Source organism: Temnothorax curvispinosus, unplaced genomic scaffold (genome assembly GCF_003070985.1).
Source record: "Temnothorax curvispinosus isolate PA1 unplaced genomic scaffold, ASM307098v1 QBEX01005388.1, whole genome shotgun sequence".
NCBI classification, from domain to species: Eukaryota; Metazoa; Arthropoda; class Insecta; order Hymenoptera; family Formicidae; genus Temnothorax; species Temnothorax curvispinosus.
The window spans coordinates 13961-32821 of record NW_020215168.1 but is presented as its reverse complement, the minus strand read 5'-3'; the positions used below and the strand labels follow the sequence as shown (position 1 = coordinate 32821).

Genomic DNA, 18861 nt, shown 5'->3' with positions numbered 1-18861 from the left:
TTTATTTTATATGTAATTTTAATGAGTGGGGGTGCTAGCTTACTTTAAGCCAACACCCCCAGTTTCAATTGCAATTTCCCACGAAACCGCTCGAACACAAAAATCGTGAATAGAGCACATAATTAACACATAAAGAGCACTTAATTTCTGCATATGTGTTATTCCGGTTTTTTATGGGGGGTGCTAACTTAACAAACATAAATACATTATGTTACTTTTTTACCTTTTAAGATTTTTTTCTTTTATACGGATGTTTGCAAATCTAAGCCATTCCATTATAGAGTGTTCCAAGTCTTTTTCTGTATTACAAGGGATTGGCGTCTAATAGCCTCTAAAACAAGAAGAATTCAATATAGTTTAGATAAGAAAAAGGTTGTAATTTAATATATACATAATTTAATTATAATAAGCAGTTTTACTTACGACTTGTGTAAAAGCTTCTTGGTCATCTTTTAGCATTTCTAGTATCTTGTACAGAGTTTTCCTTATAATATATTGTTCACTGATGTTTATCTTAGCCAGGGTCAAATTTTTCAAATGGTGGTTTTTTGAATTTGATACAACAATTGATCCCATATGTTAAGACATATTCATTGCCCTGTACATATAAAATATGCTTACAATAATATATTTATATACTTTAGAGTGTGATAGCACATATATGTGAAAAAAATATAGAAATAAATAAAAAGTCAGTTTTGGTCTTGTTTGTACTGATCGTTTGTTACATCTATCAACTTTATACTAATTTTATACTAAATTACTCTTACAGTGATACATGCAAACGATGATGTATTAAAGCCGTACAATACTTCAACAAATCGTCTTCATGCATAGTGTACCAGCTTTATACGTTATTATTTACATATTTCGCCAAATTTTAAGGTTATTTTATAGAAAGTTACACTGTTTGGTACCATTGAAATAATAACCTTGACGAACCTTGATGATATTTTTAATGTCCAAGGACAAATCTATTATAGAACGTAAAAAAATTAATTGATATTTCCTCTCTTTTGTAAATCTCTCTTGTAAATCGGAAAATGAATCCTACATCACCAGCTACTATTCATAGCACAAATAATTATAGCACGTATGGTTAATTGAATTCTTATCATTAATATACAACTTTTAGAATATAATAGTTACTTATTACTTATATATAAATATGCTGTAAATAAAGAGCACTCCGCACTTCTTGATTGACACACGTGTATACGTACTCACGCATCGTATGTAGGACAATCATGTACATCATGGCTGTCTCGATGAGCGTTGCTCACAATATAAAACGATAACATTATAACAACAGGAAATTAATATACTACCAACGTTATTTCTGAGTCCAAATTACAAGGAATTTTTAACTGTTGCATTGATCTCAAATAAATGTCAAAGTAACATTTGAAAAATATTTTCTGTAACGTTTTCAAAATATTTTAACAACATTCAAAAAAATCATATTACAAAATAATATTTTTCAAATATGTGTATAATATTATTAAAAAACGTTTAAAGATACACATAAAATCAATATTTCTAAACGTTAATTTAATGTTCCTTGCTTACTGGAATGTGTATAGTACATGTGTATAAACAGTACACAAATAGGCGGGAGAGGGGCTCCGCCGCAGGGCTTCCCCCGCATAATAAAACTAAACAAACTCCCAGCGTGATACCTAACTGCTTGAATCATATGTGTGAATATTTGTGGCGATATACAATAAACGAGCTTGTAAAGCGCGCCACGAATCCATGTGACAACTTGTCTTGCGTGAAAAGTGTATCCGTGAACTATTTCGACATATATATTAATCATTTATGCCTTCGAATACTCAAAATAGCTGCTATATTTTTCAAACTTTATTTGTTAATAACTTTTTAATAAAAAGCGACCCCCGACTAAAATCACTTGCATGTTACTCGGGAGGGTGTCCTTGACAATATATGTTAAATTCAAGGTCATCGGAAGTGGGTACCCTTAACGCCATGTTTATCCCCACATAGCATGCATATCAAAAAGACGTCCAGAAGATATCCCGAAGATATATTATATATCTTCGGAATATCTTCTGGACGTCTTTTTGATATGCATGCTACGTGGGAAGGCTCTCTTGATTAAATCAAAGTACAGGGAAAGAGGCAATAAGAGCCGGCGCGGTAAATAAGGCGCAAGATTGTATATATTCTCATTGTAAGTAACTCACAATGTTCACTATTATATTGATGCGAACCGTAAATGAAGTGTGCCACTTCGTATGTACGCAGGTATCATGCAATATAGTGGAAATGACAAATGCAACATGGCCCTCCTGGCCTTCCAACTTGGGAGTGCATTGCTTGCCTGCATCGGAGCACACATCTGACTGACCGCAAAATTGAGTGAAGAAAGAGCGTATGCTAGTAATTTAGCCTGTTGACCGCGTTATTATATTTAATTTTTTTAATGTTTTAATTTTGTTTTTCTGTGACTACGTACACAGTGCGCTGAAGATGACCAGAAAAAATGATCGAAACGTTCGCGAACTTTTTATGTATTGACGGTTAAAAGAATATATACAATCTTGCGCCTTATTTACCGCGCCGGCTCTTATTGCCTCTTTCCCTGTACTTTGATTCTATTTGAAATATTACACCTTTCATCAATATTTCAGAAATATTTCACGACCGTCTCTGTAACATTTCTGCAACGTTTCAATGTCCGGAATCATTTCAAATGCAACCTTACTGAAAGATTTCGGCAATATTTCGATAATATTATTGAAATATTTCCTAAATATATCTACGTAATATTGCAGAAACACTTCAGAGATATTTCAAATACATTTCACACTGAGAAAAATATTTTGTATTAGCAAACAAAATTTTGTTACGGACGCAAAAACTATTTGTTGATATGTGAAAAATGAAATATTTTGTTACCATAACAAAACAATTACATAAAAATAATATATCAACCCACTCGGCATGTTATATTACTGAAATATTGAAATGTTCAGAAATGGTGCAGAAATATTTTATTTACATTTTATTTGTAACTGTGCATCTTAAATATTTTAGAAATGTACCTGCATCATGTTTTTTATAATACTGCATTAACAATATTTCTGAAATCTTGTTTTTTTTTTTTTTTTTTTTTTTCCAGTGCATCCGAGAAATTGCAGATACATTTTAAAAGTATGCAATACAGAGTGTCTTAAAATTATCGCTATTTTTCTTGATAGCAGATTTATTCAAAAAAATAACGCGTGCAATGTAAACGTAATAATACTTTTATCATGTATCAGAAATGTTTCTAAATTATTGCATCTGCAATATTTCTTCTGTAATATTGCAGAAATTCACTGCCTGCAATTAAATTTTTCATTACCTACGCAATCTTTCAAAAATTTTTCAGAAATATTTTAAATGCAATGTTGCGTTTCATATGTTAAAAAAATATTATTCGTGTTATGTAAATGTAATATTACTTCTATAATGTTTAGAAATATTTCTGAAATATTGCATCTGCTACATTTGTTTGCAATATTACAGAGGCTTGCAAATATTGCAAACATGTTTCTAAAAGATTTCAGATATATTGTTAATGCAATATTATAAAAAAATATGATGCAGGTACATTTCTGAAGTATTTCAAATGCACAGTTACAATTGAAATCTGAATGAAATATTTCTGAACTGTTTTCAAACATTTTAATATTTCAGTAATATAACATACCAAGTAGGTATATATTTTACGTTCTCTTGGATTTATCAAAGGTCTAAATCTAAAAGAATACTTCAAATCACAGAGCGCTCACTGAACTGCTTTCTCTGCTAAGCATAACTTAAAATTTTTAATCGAGCGGAGGTCGCAATTGACGCAAAGCAATTCCCTTCGCGATTCGCTTTTAATCGCAACGCTATATCATGTGGAGGTGTTTATTAAGATTAACCCTTAAAGCGCACATGGAGTGTAGGATACCCCACTCCGAACTTTGTGCTCTGATAAGTCCCATTAAAATGTCTTTTTCAATAATTTTTTAAACAATGTTAATTTTAAGAAATCGCTATAACTTTTGTTTATCCTTAAAATACATGACTTTAACTTTATTCAGAAATTTTTATGCAATAAAATAGTCAATAGCGTCGTTACATACTTAAAGACACTGGGGTATCTCATACCCCCAGTGCGCTTTACGTAATTTTTCGGAGGTGTGCGCTTTAAGGGTTAAAGCTTATTGCATAAAATATATGTTATAACAATATGGGTTGATTCATGTGATGTGTTATTGTGCAATCTATATAAAAATGACACCATATTAAAATAAAATGTTCTTTTGTTGCAATAAAATATTTTTTGAAATTATAACTTTAAGTCTTATTAACATAAACTTTTCATTTATAAACCAAATTTATATAAAATATAAAGAACAAAAACATGTCCACAATATGATTTTAAAAGACGACTAAAAGATGTCTAATATTGGATATCTTTTAGTCATCTTATAAGTTTTGGCTATAAGGCGACATTTAGTGGGACATAAATCATCTTTTAGTCGACTTTAAGCTCTAACAAAAAGACATTTATGTTGAAAATTTGTCATCTTTTAGACACCTTTGGGATATCTTTGTGTTCTCTGGGAAACATACTTCAAAGATCGTATTACAGTATTTGTCTGCCAAAAAGTGCAAGTTTTCGAATGGTCTGCTCATTGTCAGTCTCAAAACTTAAATCCTATTGAGCATTTTCGGGATGAATTTGGTCGCCGAGTAGCCAACAAGAAACATTCAAATAAACAAAGTTTATTAAATATTTTAAGGAAAGAATAGAAAAAGATTTCTCGAGACACAATCTCTCACCCACCAATCGAGTCAATGTCACGTCTGATTTGGTCTCGCCGAGACGAGACAAGATTAGCTCAAGTCTCGTCTCGGTCTCGATTTGGTCTCGAAATTTTCGGTCTCGGTATCGGCTTGGCCTCGACAATGACAATCTCGTCTCGGTCTCGGTCTCGGTTTTGAGTCAAGACTCTCGGTCTCGATAATCACACTAATTGTGTTTTTTCTATTCTTTTTATGATTTATGCGATTAAACTTAAATTATTCATTATTTTCACTGTGAGCCTAAAGTGCTGCCCAGCACGTATAGACCAAATAGAGAATTATATTTTAAGATGTAAACTTTTCGTCGGCTCACTGAAACTTTCGAGACTCGGGACAAACCCGACCAACCGCGTGTTGCGGCCCCAAATTATTATTAAAAAATAAGATTAAGAAATGGTTTGATTCTTTAAAAATCACAATATTATTTAAAGAGCAATCGTATTAAATAATTATATGTATTATAACAATGTATTAAACGCGACCGTGAAAGTGTTCGCAAGAGTTACGAAAGCCTATATAGTCAGCAAAACGATGAGTTGCGCGACTGGCCTACATCCGATCGAGCAACTCAGCAGTAACAAAGGACGAACGACCCGATAAAAGAGAACGAGAGGAAGAACCGAAAGGGCAATTGGAATTAGAGGCAGTGACGGGCATTTCGTATAAAGAATAATTGTTAGACCGAAGTTATTAAAATATTATTTTATTTTAGTGAAAGTGTCGCTTATTCCTTCTCGCCTCCCCCGTGGACCAAAAGAATCTGAGTGTTCCAAAAAGGGACACAACAAATGGTGGCAGCGTGAGGGATTCATGCTGAAGGAGAAGAGAACGGCAGCTGAAACAGAAAAAGTGAATCACTAAGGCGGTGCAACATCCTCAACGAAGACACGACAGCCAGATTCGACAACAGCAGAACACACGGTAATAGCCGACGAGGGACAAACGTTCAGCGTAACCCGAGACGGCACCGACCTACCTCAACGGAGGCTCACCGACAGATAAAGCGGCACGAGCACCGACCAGCAACATGCGACTAACGACCGTAATGTAAATCGATTAAGCAATTTATGTAAAACGTAATTACCGTAGATGTCGGAAAGCGATAAATCCACCTGCGGAACAAAATCAATCGTGGCTCCATAGCGAGACGTCACGACGAGCGCGTAGAAATAGCCCGTTAAGTCCTGTTCAAACGACCGAAGAAGTCGTAAGCGGCAATCGCAAAACCGTGCGTAGAAATTTAGACGCGTACTACTCAAGCGAAAGCGAATCAGAACCGGAATTACATCCTAATATCGTAGTCAAACGCGAATTTCAATTCGACAATTTAGACGCGAGTTTAATAGGACATAATAACTGCCCCGAGGAAAATAGACTCCACCCCTCACACGCGTACGCACAATCAGAAGACTGGACGCAGACAGTACGACCAGTAGAATATCGCAAAGACGAGAGTTCTCATTGACATCGTATGATAGCAGCATATTCAATCCGCAAGAATATTACTCAGCATCAAGAAACATAAACGTAATCGAGATGGCGGAAGCACAAATTAACAACCACGACGCGAACAATGAAAATGCACAGGTAACCTTTGAGGAAATAGACAAAAAATAAACCGTTTTAATAGAGTATTATCTCAAAGGAGAACCCCGGCGTAACCGAATGCCCGATCAGGCCGGATTACAGCCGGACGATAGAGATTCCATTCTCAACGAGATATTAAATGGAATCCGCAATTTACAAGATCGCGTAAATTATTTAGAAAAAGCGAATCCTGAACGCCGCGAATTTCACGCAAGACGCGAACAAAGTGGCCTCCCGTTTGAAGTTACGTACGGACGAACGTCATACGATATCCGAAATCAAGCGGAACGCGCTATCTACGTCTAAAAGAGGCACGAGACATGATACCCGAGTTCGACGGAACCCAAAAGTGTTCCAATTCTAGCATTTTCATGTAGGATTTTGAAGTACTTCTTAAATTTATGTAGAATTTAATAAATTCTGGCAATTATATTTTATAGTTTTTTGTAGTACACTTTTATTTTTTTTTTATTTTGTAAAAATATTTCCGCCAGGGGTGTTCGCGGTCGCTTATCTGCCTCGCGAGCAAGATATCCGTCGGTCGCGTTCAAGATCTCCGATCGCAAGGGCGATACTCAATCGCTCTTAAAATCTCCGTTTCGCGAGCCATCGCAGAGAGTACGAGCGACGCAAGATTTCCATCCCGACATCTTACCGAAGATGCTCAGCCCGCTCGGTCGTGCAAGTGCGAGTGCGAGAAAAACTTTGTAAAAATACCGTGTCTTGAAATAAATTGTGCTTGTGAATGAAATCCGAAGCGCGTGTCATCTGAAATCCACTCCTCACTACTCCCTCTAGGACCTTGCCCCGCGCCCTTGTCAGGGTAGTCCCGGCATTCAATTCGTGTCCCGAGGTTACCTTGGCCGAGCACGAAACACAATATATTTTAATTGTTATTGATTATTCGATAAATAACTGTAAAATATAGCAAAGAGCGATTCTCTCCAAATTTTTCAGGAATCACGTTCTTGTGATAACAAAACGATTTAGCAAGTATTTGCGACAAGACGCGGTTTCCCTTAATTGTTATTAATTTTTATTAACAATTTATTCTGTAGCGGTTTTTAAATTATTTAGTGAAAATCGCTTTTTGTTAAAGACCGCTAGGGAAACCGCATCTTGTCGCAAATACTTGCTAAATTATTTTGTTATTACAAGAACGTAATTCCCTAAAAATTTGAAGAGAATTGCTCTTTGCTGTCAATCACTGCAGAATAAATTATTAATAAAAATAAAACAAGAATATTAGTCGACCTGACTGGCAGTAATTTATTAGTATAACTACGTTTCAACCCTTACTTTGGGTCCTTATCAAATTAATTTAACAATGCTGGAACAACATAAATTACCGGTAATCAACACATGCTACAAGAATCCAAATTAATAAAATGTGATACAAAGTACAATAAATATTATAAACTTACATAGATCATTGTGCGTCAAAATTACAGAAACAGATAGATAGATAGAATAATTACTTTATTTGCCCCGAAGGGGCCTTAAAGGGCAGAGGAACGTACCCAAACCTGTACAGTTTCACAATATCCTTTCTCACCTCTTTTCCAACATACACAAAATGGCGTTTTGAAGGGACGTACCCAACCCTGTACATTTTCCTCATCCTATTCCGTCCTGGTTCTTGGCCTTATACATTCTCATGCCCTCCCTCCCCTTCTCGTTCTTTACCCCTTTCCGTCGCTGCATCCTTTCTTTCCATTGCTCCTATATCTCTTCTTCTTTTCTTCTGGAGATTTCAATGCAAGTTTGTTCTTTCTTCCTCCTTCCATCTCGATGCTCTGTCTCTTGCCTTTCCTTCTTTCCAAGATCCGCCTTCCTTCTAAACAATCAAATCAAGAACTGGTTGTATGACACCTTCCTTTCCGTTCTCTTCTTCTTCTTACTTCCTCTTCTCTCTCTTCCGTCATTCGCCATAGTCTCCTCCATATTCTCTGCCCCTCCCTTTCTTTTCTTACTTCCTTTCTCCCCTTCTCGGACTTCCGACCGGATCACCTTCTCGTAGGAGTTCCTATTGTCCTTTCTGCTCACTTCCTCTGTAGTCGCCGCTTCCATTGCTGTTCTCTTCCCCTTCCTCTTCTGATCTCTCCCTCATCGGCATAGCTCTTCTGCATTTCCCTGTCTTTTCTACGTCCCAGGCGTGCCACTCACCGCTCGTCCGTTTCTCCTCCCCTCCTCCCGTTTGCCTCGGCCGCCACGGTAGCCACGCCATTCGTCACCACTCGCGCAACGACTGTGCCCCGACAGCCCGCAGTGGTGCCAACCTACTCTTTTGGAGAGGTCAGCACCCCGCGCCATCCCCGCCCCAGCCTGCGCCCGCTATCACCTCGCGCCGCCTTAGCTCTCACCTCAGCGCCCTCTCTCCTCACCGCTCACTCATGGCTCATCACCTCGCGGCACCTCTTCCGGCTCTTACACCTGCTCCGCGCGCGCCTGCGCTGCTCTCCTTTCTCGTCTCGCTCCGCACGTCTCGCCCAAGCTCCGTCCTAACCTTCAAACTGCCTCCTCTTCGAATTTCTCTGTTTCTCCTCTCGCGCTCTGTTCTTCTCACTTTCTTCATTTCTTCGGCCTCTTCTATGTTTTTGCCCTCGATTCAGCCATCTCCCGGCGGCTACCTTCCTTTTCCTTTCCTTTTACTCCAATCTTCTCACTCTTCCATCCTCGAGCCATCCGCTCACTCCAACGATCCGACCGGAAGTCAAAATTACAGAAATATTTGAGTCATATAATTGTGTAAACGGGTAGTGAACAGATGGACCAAGAATATAAACTTGGTTGAAAGACATGACCGTCTCGTGTAAAGCCCGAGAAACGAATGATACATGTGTCATAAATAATCACAGTAAATAACATAGAAGGTGATGTTTAAAGGGAAAATATTATATGATCGTAGACCAATGGCAAATTTTCAGTGTTTTTCTGCGAATTGATAGCATCTTTATGCTTTTTAATAAAACACCATTTCCGAAATTTCACGTTTTTTAAGATTTTGTTTTTTGTGTAAAATTTTGGCATCTTGCCATTTAAAGTTGTCATTAAAGTCTATTCTATGTTTGCTGACCACAGAGTGCTGATTGGAATGCTTATTAATGTCAGCGTAATGTTCTTTTATGCGAGTTTTTATATGTCTCTTAGTCTGACCAATATAGCAACCATTACAATCAGAACAATCTAGTTTGTAAACGACCTCTGTGCATTTCTCACTATCTAATCTGTCTTTCCCTTTTTTAATTAAAACATCCAATTTCTTAGACACTGTGTATAAGATGCTTAAGCCATATTTACTAAAAATCCTCCGTAAGTCTTCGCTAAAAGTTTTTACATAAGGAATGGGCACATAATTTTTTAAATCTAAGATATTGTGTTTCTCATCATCGTTATTAACACCATCAACATTATTTGACCGTTTATTAATTTTGACAAGTCTTTTTTGTATATGTTTGTTCACTAGCGAGTCCGGAAAACAATTGTTCGACAAAATAGATTTCACAAAGTTAATATTTTCTTTGTGAAACCGCTCATCGGACAAAAGGATTACATGGTCAACTAAATTAATGATGGTATTAATCTTATACTTCAACGGATGACTGGAGAAGTACCTAATTGATGTATCGACCAGAAAACGTTGGTTTACGATACCAGTTAGTAACTAAGAAATTGTCCTGTCTAAATACAGTCGTGCCCAAAAAATTCAAACAATTAGGTTGTTGAAAAAAAAATTATATATATTTTTTTTTATATGTAAACGTGTATTAATAACACCAAAGCACAAAAATAAAAAAAAAAATTTTTTTGTGTAAACCTGTAAATTATTATTAATAATTTTATTGACGTAAAAATTCAAGTTTTGTCACGTGATCATGAAACGCTACGCGATTGGCGTACGGGCTCGTGACGTCACGATGTTACATGGTCACGCCGCGAAGACTGGATACGATGTGTATAAAATAAGCTCTCCGAAACGACTTATAATAAATTCGATCATTTAGCCGAATTTCAACGGAGAATGTGTGAACAAGGCTTCGTGAAAGCAAATAACAATAATTTGCCGCAAGTTAACATGTTTGCGGTGTTAGAATTTCTCAAAAATGATGATCGTTTCAATGCTCCAGAAATACGTTGTGCCAAAGCTTCATTGTAAGTATACGTTTGTAATAATTACGTTTCAATGTATAACTGCTCATTCCAAATAACATTACTACGAGATTTTTATCGTAAATTATTTAAAGGAACTGTCGTGAGAGCTATGGAGATGCAGCTGTAGGTTATGTCCAAGTAAAACGTGAAGGAGACCTCTGCATCGTGAAATGTCGAGTATGTCCTGAACATAGGGTTCGGAGCAAAGCATATTCAACAACATTAATCATTAATGAAGCAACAGAGAAAATCATAGACGTTCAGTGTCATGATTGCGCAGCAGCAACAGGTATCTATGAATATATGCAATAAAAAGAGATGCGTTTTTACCTGTTCTCATTGCCATGCGTTCCTTAAAATTTGTCTTACATTACAGGTGGATGTAAACATGCTTTAGCAGTTCTCATGTGGGTACATCGAAGGAGCGAAGACCCTGCGCCTACAGAAATAGCATGCTATTGGAAAAAATCTTGTTTGTCAGGTGTAGGAACGGCACTCAAATATGTCGAAGTCAAAGATTTAGGCATTCAGAAAGTACATAAACTAAAACGAACATCCATTCCTGATAATAGCACTTTCTTACACGACGTTCTAGAACTGGCAGAAAGTAAACAAATTGATTGTCAAATTTCACGACTAGAGGTTGACTAGAAATGTCTGAAAACAAATAATTTATTGTTGCACAGACTCTTTTTAAAATTTCACTTAAATGGAGGTCTGATGTCAGGAAATTTTCTTACTTTTGCCAGTTCTGAGATGACTCAAGTCTTATGCGATGAAGCTGAACAATTGACACGAAACCAGAGTGATTGCCCACTGTGGTACGAACTCCGATACGGGAGAATTACAGCTTCTAAGCTGTACGAAGCAGCACATTGTACAACAGATAGTGGGTCGTTTGTTAAACAGGTAACAGGGGCGAGTAAGGTGCATGAAACAAGTGCAATGTTACGAGGAAAGGACTTGGAAAAACTGGTGCTGATAGAAGTAGAGCGCGAACTAGATACACGAATTAAGAGTGCTGGACTGTATCTATCACCAAATTATCCAGCTCTTGGTGCATCACCTGATGGTATGACCAACGAATACATTGTAGAAATAAAATGTCCTTTGAATGAAAAAGCGTTGAAAAGATTCTTGTCAAAAGATAAAATTATCAATCCTAAGTGCGTAGCACAAATGCAATTACAAATGTTAGCTACAGGAAAGAAAAGAGAATTATTTTGTGTGGCTGATTCGGCCTTTGAAAAAACAAAAAAAGTGCACATGCAGTGGCTTGCATACGATGTAGAAGTAGCACAGGATTTAGTCAAAAAGGCAATGCTGTTTTGGGAAAGAAATATATTTCCATTGTTATTATCTTCTGTACAGAAGTAAGGTATCAATGTATAAAACTATATATGTAACAAAATATATAATATATTCAGAATTATTACCCACTTGTCATACTATTTTTTTATTATTGGTGAATGTAAATTTATTAACGCCGAGGCAATCACGATAATGTCATCAGTGTAAGATAACATACTATGGTTTATAACAGCATGTGGCTTTAGAAAATCAAATTCACGCAATCTCCCAATGACACGTTCTACGTGGATCCGTAAGCTAGCAATGCGCTTGGTTTCCAAAACCTCAGATTTTGTAGGTTTATGTGTAGACGATACGCTTGGTGGTTTTATTAACTCGCAATGTTTTTCTGCTAATAAAGATTTAATATTTTTAAAACCTCGGTCCGCCATAACAGCACATTTTTCAGGAAACTGATCTAGTATACCACACTTCTCAAATAATAATACATCTGATATTCTACCTCCATATCCAGTAGAAATGAAATTGATAAAGCCATCCGGTCCACAAGATATCAAATACTTTATCGTGTTACACTTTTTATATTTAGACCAAGTCAAGGCTTGATTTACGGGATCACTCGGTTTTTCGATTTGTATTTCCAGAGCATCTACTATGGACTGGACATGATTGTATGAGCTCCGAAAAGGAATAGGCAAAGTTTTTTTAACTAAGTCAAGATTTGGGAAGAAAATCAAAGTTTTTAGTAAGTGACTGAGTATTGGAACAGTTTTGTTGAAAACTATACTTGCATTACTAGGACTCATACAGAATTGTTCAGCCAGTCGTTCTAACGTATCTTGTCTTCTGATCTTCATTAAACATAACTGTATATTTTGGATACTTACATTACCTTTCGTGCTCAAAAGATGCAACAGTGATTTCCATTCGTTTGAAATCCCTAGGTACGCTTTCATGTTGGTACTTATGAAATAGTTTGTTACATTTAATATGTCACGTTTATATTTATTTGGGCTACTAGGATTATCGAGACTCGTTTGGTCGCTAAACATATAATAATTATGAGAACTACTTATATCTATCGATGTAGTTGTAGTGCTTGTCGATATGGTGTCATTTGCATAGGACATCTTAGAAATAATAGGTTTTGTCGGAGAAGTTGAAATGGGTAAATGGGTAATTTAATCGGGGAACAACATTCATATACAGTCGATACTGGAATGTTGCACGTTGTATAAACGCTACGATAATGTGGTCGAATCTTGACCTGTACGCCAACACTGTGCTGCATCATGGAAGTCTGTATTCCGACGTCTCTTCTTGTATCCGCAACTTCTTGTATTTCACACACAGTGAAAGTTTGTTCAGCTCGAAATTTGAGACCGAGTTCATTTATCGCAGGCTTATTTAGGGCAACAGTTATATTGGAATCCCTTATATTCTGTTCCGATGCATCTGCAGCATTTGTCGAAGAAGACTCGAATGCTTCTGTAAGGATCTCGTTTATTTCCGCTCGTCTTTGTCGTTTTTCTGCTACTATACGTGGAGTTGAGGATGTTCTACGTTTACGGTCGGGCTGGCATTCGAATTTATGTGGAATAACGTTTTTTCTAATTTTTACTGGACCTCCCATCATCATGTAATACTGATAATTTTCCATATCCTCTCGCAGCTATAAATATAAAACATTTTTGATGCAGTTACAAAATTAGGTTAAGTTATTAATAGATGAAATCCTATCAAAAAAATAATAATTTAACAATTTAACATATACTTAGGCTGCAAAAACTTACATTGAAATGGTCTTCACAGCAAAAGAAGTTCGATTTGCTGTTTTTTATGTTGTCTCTCCGAACGGCATTAAACCATTTTTTACGAAGTTTCACGTCTTGTGGCATTGTCGCGAACATTTTATTTGGTGTACTTTTTGTTGTACTACCACAGAGAGGGACGAAACACGTTCTATACGTTTTAATTGTTGCCATTTCTATTAAAAACTCAAAATCTCAACAGATATCGTATACGGCACGTAACATTGGGTGCTTTCCAGCAAGGAACACAGGCGACACTGTGTGGCACAGTGTCAGACACAGTGCTTTCCAACAACGACACAGCGAAGCACATCTCGACACAGCATCGGTGTAGAGTTCGAGTGTGTTCTATAGGCATTGTTGCCAATCTTTAAAAGTGAAAAACTTTTTTCGATCAGGGGGTCGATCATGAATCTTTTTCTCTAGCGAGAATTCGTGAAAATTACATATATGTATCGAGTATACTCGATACATCTAATATAATTTTCACGAATTCACGAGAGGGAAAAAGTATCGTGAGCAACCCCAAATTCTAAATTAATAACTGTATTTTGTGATAATACATTTTAGACATGTTTCAATGTGAGTATTGCTCTGCAGAAATAACTCTTGACGACGTACCGATTCATCAATGCTTTATTGAACAGGATGTTTATATGAAAGAAAACAATATTCTCTTTGCAACTACAACAAAACAATGTAAGTATCTGGAAAAACTATGTTTTGCAAAAGTTAAGGTTACTTATGGCTCAATATAACGTCCTTCTTTTAGCATCTGATAGCTGTGATATGAATAAAAAGCAATCGGAAGATGAATGTATTCTTCCAGAAATATCTTCAGGATCTTTTGAGCCGGTTAATACAAAACAACGTATGTGTTTAATGAAAAATTTATCATAAAAATAATATAATAATGTATACTATTTACTACAAATATATTACCATATACTAGTATAACTGGCATTCACATATAGTTTCTTAATCATGAATAATCTCATAAGTGATAGATAATGTGATAAATTAAAAAAATATAAATTAATTCTTTTAGAAGCTGTTTGGGACAAACGTGCAACACTTGCATTACTAGCTTTATATGAAGCAAATATAGAAAACATTGATCATCCTAAAAAGAAGACCAAAATTTGGTCAAAAATTTCCATGGGTTTGCTCGAACATGGTATTGAGGTGAGTTTCATCTTAATATACAATGTGCATATATCAAAGGTCTTTAGAATTTCTCCTATAAGATGGAATAAATTTAATTGTGAATTAGACTAATTTTTTTATTATAAACATCAGGTGTTGTTAAAAATTGAAATTATATATATATATACTCGTATCAAGTAGTCCATCGAGTTTATAGCAAAATTAATTATATTTTTATAAGAATAAAACTTCTTTTTTACTTAACCACAGAATTTCAAAAAGTAGCAAATAATAAAAAGAATAAAATCATTGTTAGTCGGTATTCATAAACAGTTAGGAAACAATTCATAAAATAATTCAGTTCTACGATCCATCCTAGCTGTTCTATTATCTATTTCTTCTTGTTCAATATCATTAGTAATTCCACTGGTACAATCATTTAAAACTTCTGGAAAATCGTATGTATCATTTTTCTCAATACAGTAATTGTGTAATATACATGCTGCAACTACAGTGTTAACGACAAAAGGTAAATCGCGATATTCAGTGAAAAACTTAATACGGCAAAATCGTCCTTTCAGTTGACCGAATGCTCGTTCAAGTGCCATTCGCGTTGAAGAATGAATATAGTTGAACTCTACTTGTTGAGGCGTTAAATGTCCATTGTCTCGAAATGGTGGAACAAGCCAAGGTAATGACGGATATGCCGAATCGCCTAACAAAAACATCTTATCGGGGAATAATATTTCTTGATTCATAGATGCTTCATGATATAGCTCAGATCTTCTGAGAATTCGAGCATCATGAAGGGAACCGGGGTCACCACAATACACATTGATAAACCGCATATCTGCATCTGCAACTGCTTGCAAAGAGATTGAGAAATATTTTTTTCGATTGCAATACTCTCGTGCACGGTCTAGAGGCTTTTCTATTCGGATATGTGTTCCATCTATTGCTCCTAAGACTTTTGGAATACTTTTCTTCGACGAAAATTGTTCATTTACAACTACAGCTTCAAGGCCCTGTGGCCATTTGATCACTGAATCAAATTTTGTTAAAAGCCAAGTTACTACTCGCCGTAGAACTCGAAATACAGAAGAAATGGATACATCAAATCTGTCTGACATGGTTCGCAATGGTTCTGTATTTGCGATATACCATAAAAATAGTAGAAAACTTAACTTTGCAGAAATAGGTTTGACTCCAAAAGAATGTGAAGGTATAAAATTGGATAACTCCAATTCATCTGAAAAGAAAGTGTTATTATTGTATAATACCATTGTAGGTGTAGAATGAAACACTAATGCACAATGTATATATATATTACCAATTAATTTTGATGCAGTACACCGATTTAGTCGTAAATGTTGTTTATATTCCTTATTAGTCCAAGAATCAATAATCTGAAGATAATTTTGAATGCGGTGTCTCCTTTGTCCACTTGTCAAGTAAAGCATTAGTGGGAATAACAATAAGTCGTCGTCTTCTTCACCATCACCACTAGATGAACTCGCGCTATCTTCTGTACTGCTTGATTCACTCATAGCACTGGCTGTTGAACTGCTATTGCTGCTAAAATATGTTTCAGCAAGTTGACAAATAATTTTATCATCGTTGTCCATCTATAAAACAAGAATATCATACTATTATAATGTAGAAAACTGATAAATTATAGAGTATGTTCGGCTGTACTCACTGTATACATACCCGTAGGATTGTATCAAACAAATTACCTCGTTTGCAGAAAAATGATCATTAACATTTCATCGTATATTTGAGTAAAACTACTATTTTTTAATACTATCCATGTGAATTGTTATTGTAACATTCACCTTTTATATCAGCACTAGTTTTTTATTTATTTTATTTGTTTAAACATAACCTTTTTACTGCTTTCACATTAAACATAACTTATTTACTGCTTTAAAATTATTCTAGTGAAAAATCCTTGCGAAAATATAAATGTGTCCACAATGGTCGAGTTTTGCGTTCCAACAAACACTCATACACAGTGTTCAAGTGTGTCGCACAGTGTCGCACTGTGTCACCTTGCTGGAAAACAGCCATTGTGACGTCACAGACCGCTCGGGTAACTTCGGGCGTGATCGGCGCGTCATCGGCTATGAGTTTAAAGTAATATTTTATAAAATCTATATCTCCGTTAATATTACGAAAAAAAAGCATTTTTTTCTATAAAACATATGCATATAAACTCTCTAAATATTAAAAAAAAAAAAATTACGTTCAAAAACCCAATTGTTTTTCTCCAGTTCATACGTGAATTTAAGATGAGGGTGATAATTGTTAAATGCAAAGATGACATCATTAAGTTTTGATTTCGGAATACACATAAAAATGTCGTCAACATAACGATAAAATATGTCGATTTGAAAGTCAAAGGATTGAAGGCAACGAGTTTTCAAGTCGTCCATGACTATGTCAGCCAAAATCGGGGAGAGGGGGGAACCTATTGGACTACCGAAGATCTGTGTTCGTAAAATTCCCCATTAAAAGAACAACTGGAATTTAAAATCATCTTGATAGCATATAGGAATTGCTCAAGGTTCATTCGAGTCTCTCCCGATATTGTATCCCACCTTTTTCCGATTCCAGTCAGAACAAGATCAATTGCTATGTTCGTAAACAGTGCAACAACATCGAGAGAAACCGGGATGTAGTTCGGAGGGATGTTGAATTCTTTAATACTCTTCACGAACGACCAACTGTCTTTAACATGAGATTTTGATTTCGCGACTGCTTTATCAAGAATGTTATGTAAATATAATAGATAGCAATATTATATAACGTGCTTCCAATTGCAGATACAATTATATGTAGCGGATAACTCTCTTTATGGATCTTCGGAAGTCCGTAACAACGTGGAAGGTTGCCATTCGTGCAATTTAATGCATTATAAACCCTCGCATCAATAATATCATTATTCAATCATAATTTCACTAAACAATTTGGTTTTGAAGTGATTTTCTTTATCGGGTCCTTGTTTAACTTTTTGTATGTGGATGGATCATTAAGCAATGCTTCAATTTGCCTGGTATAACCGTATCTGTCCATAATGACTGTAGTCTGACCTTTGTCAGCATTTGTGACTAAAAGATCCAGGAGATATTTTTTGCAAATTGAAAACTGCGATAAAATGTATCGATCGATAGGATTGAAACTCTTATTTGTTTTTATGAAATCATGTAACGAATTGAAAACTAAACAGCGTAATTCATTAACTTTTTTATTAGCAATTATATACTTATTTTGTTTTAGATTTTTTAGAACCTCTAAAACGATTTGTGATCGATCATTTTTATTGTGTTGGTTGACCGGTAATCCAAACTTGCTACCTAAACTTAGCATCTTTAAAACATTGGCAGGAATCTGCTTGTTGCTAATATTGGCTACCCATTTTCTTGTATTAATATTAAGGAAAGTCTCAAGAAGTTCATTATGTTTAGTCTCCCAGCAAACGCAAAAGGATTAAAAGATATTGAAATTTTTTAATACTTTTGAATCCCTTTTTTGGCGGAATTAGATGAAATTAGATGGGATTCGAAATGAGATGGTCCAATCCCATGGAATCCAAAAAAGAAAAATTTCAATTCCATCCAATCCTATGGAATCCGTAAAGGTTATGAAATTGCATGGCATTAGATGGTTTAGAAAACGTCTCGCGCCTCCGTTGGGCGACCAAGCGCCGTTGTTCGTCGGTGAGCTTTTGTGTATGCCTAAGGGCATTACACGCACTACTGCCGACGGGCAATTAGCCCAAAAATGAGATTTGTAAGATCTGTCAGGCACCGTAGGGGGTCCCTTTACATAGCGGTCGAGACGAAACTTTGAACTCGAGAAGATGCCCCGGCGATGCGACGCCTAGCAGCGTCGACGCGAACTGCCGGTAATGCAGATACCGCGCGGGCGTGTACTATTGGTGGCGCGTACCGCCACAGAGTTCAACACGGACACTTTTTAATCCCTA

The 18861-nt window shown here is 35.9% G+C and overlaps 1 protein-coding gene and 1 long non-coding RNA gene across 2 annotated transcripts; both read right to left on the bottom strand.

The window, feature by feature from the left end:
- Nucleotides 1-297: 297 nt before the first annotated feature.
- LOC112454819 lies at nt 298-1108 on the bottom strand. The gene is made up of 3 exons (XR_003040788.1): nt 943-1108; nt 424-598; nt 298-331 (listed from the first exon to the last, which is right to left on the bottom strand). It is a non-coding gene; the product is annotated as an uncharacterized LOC112454819 (long non-coding RNA).
- Nucleotides 1109-15196: 14088 nt separating this feature from the next.
- On the bottom strand, nt 15197-16433 carry LOC112454818 (protein ALP1-like). The gene is made up of 2 exons (XM_025016415.1): nt 16204-16433; nt 15197-16122 (listed from the first exon to the last, which is right to left on the bottom strand). The coding sequence occupies exons 1-2, from the start codon at nt 16418-16420 to the stop codon at nt 15197-15199; spliced, it is 1143 nt and encodes a 380-aa protein (XP_024872183.1). The 5' UTR covers nt 16421-16433.
- Between the last annotated feature and the right edge of the window lie 2428 nt (nt 16434-18861).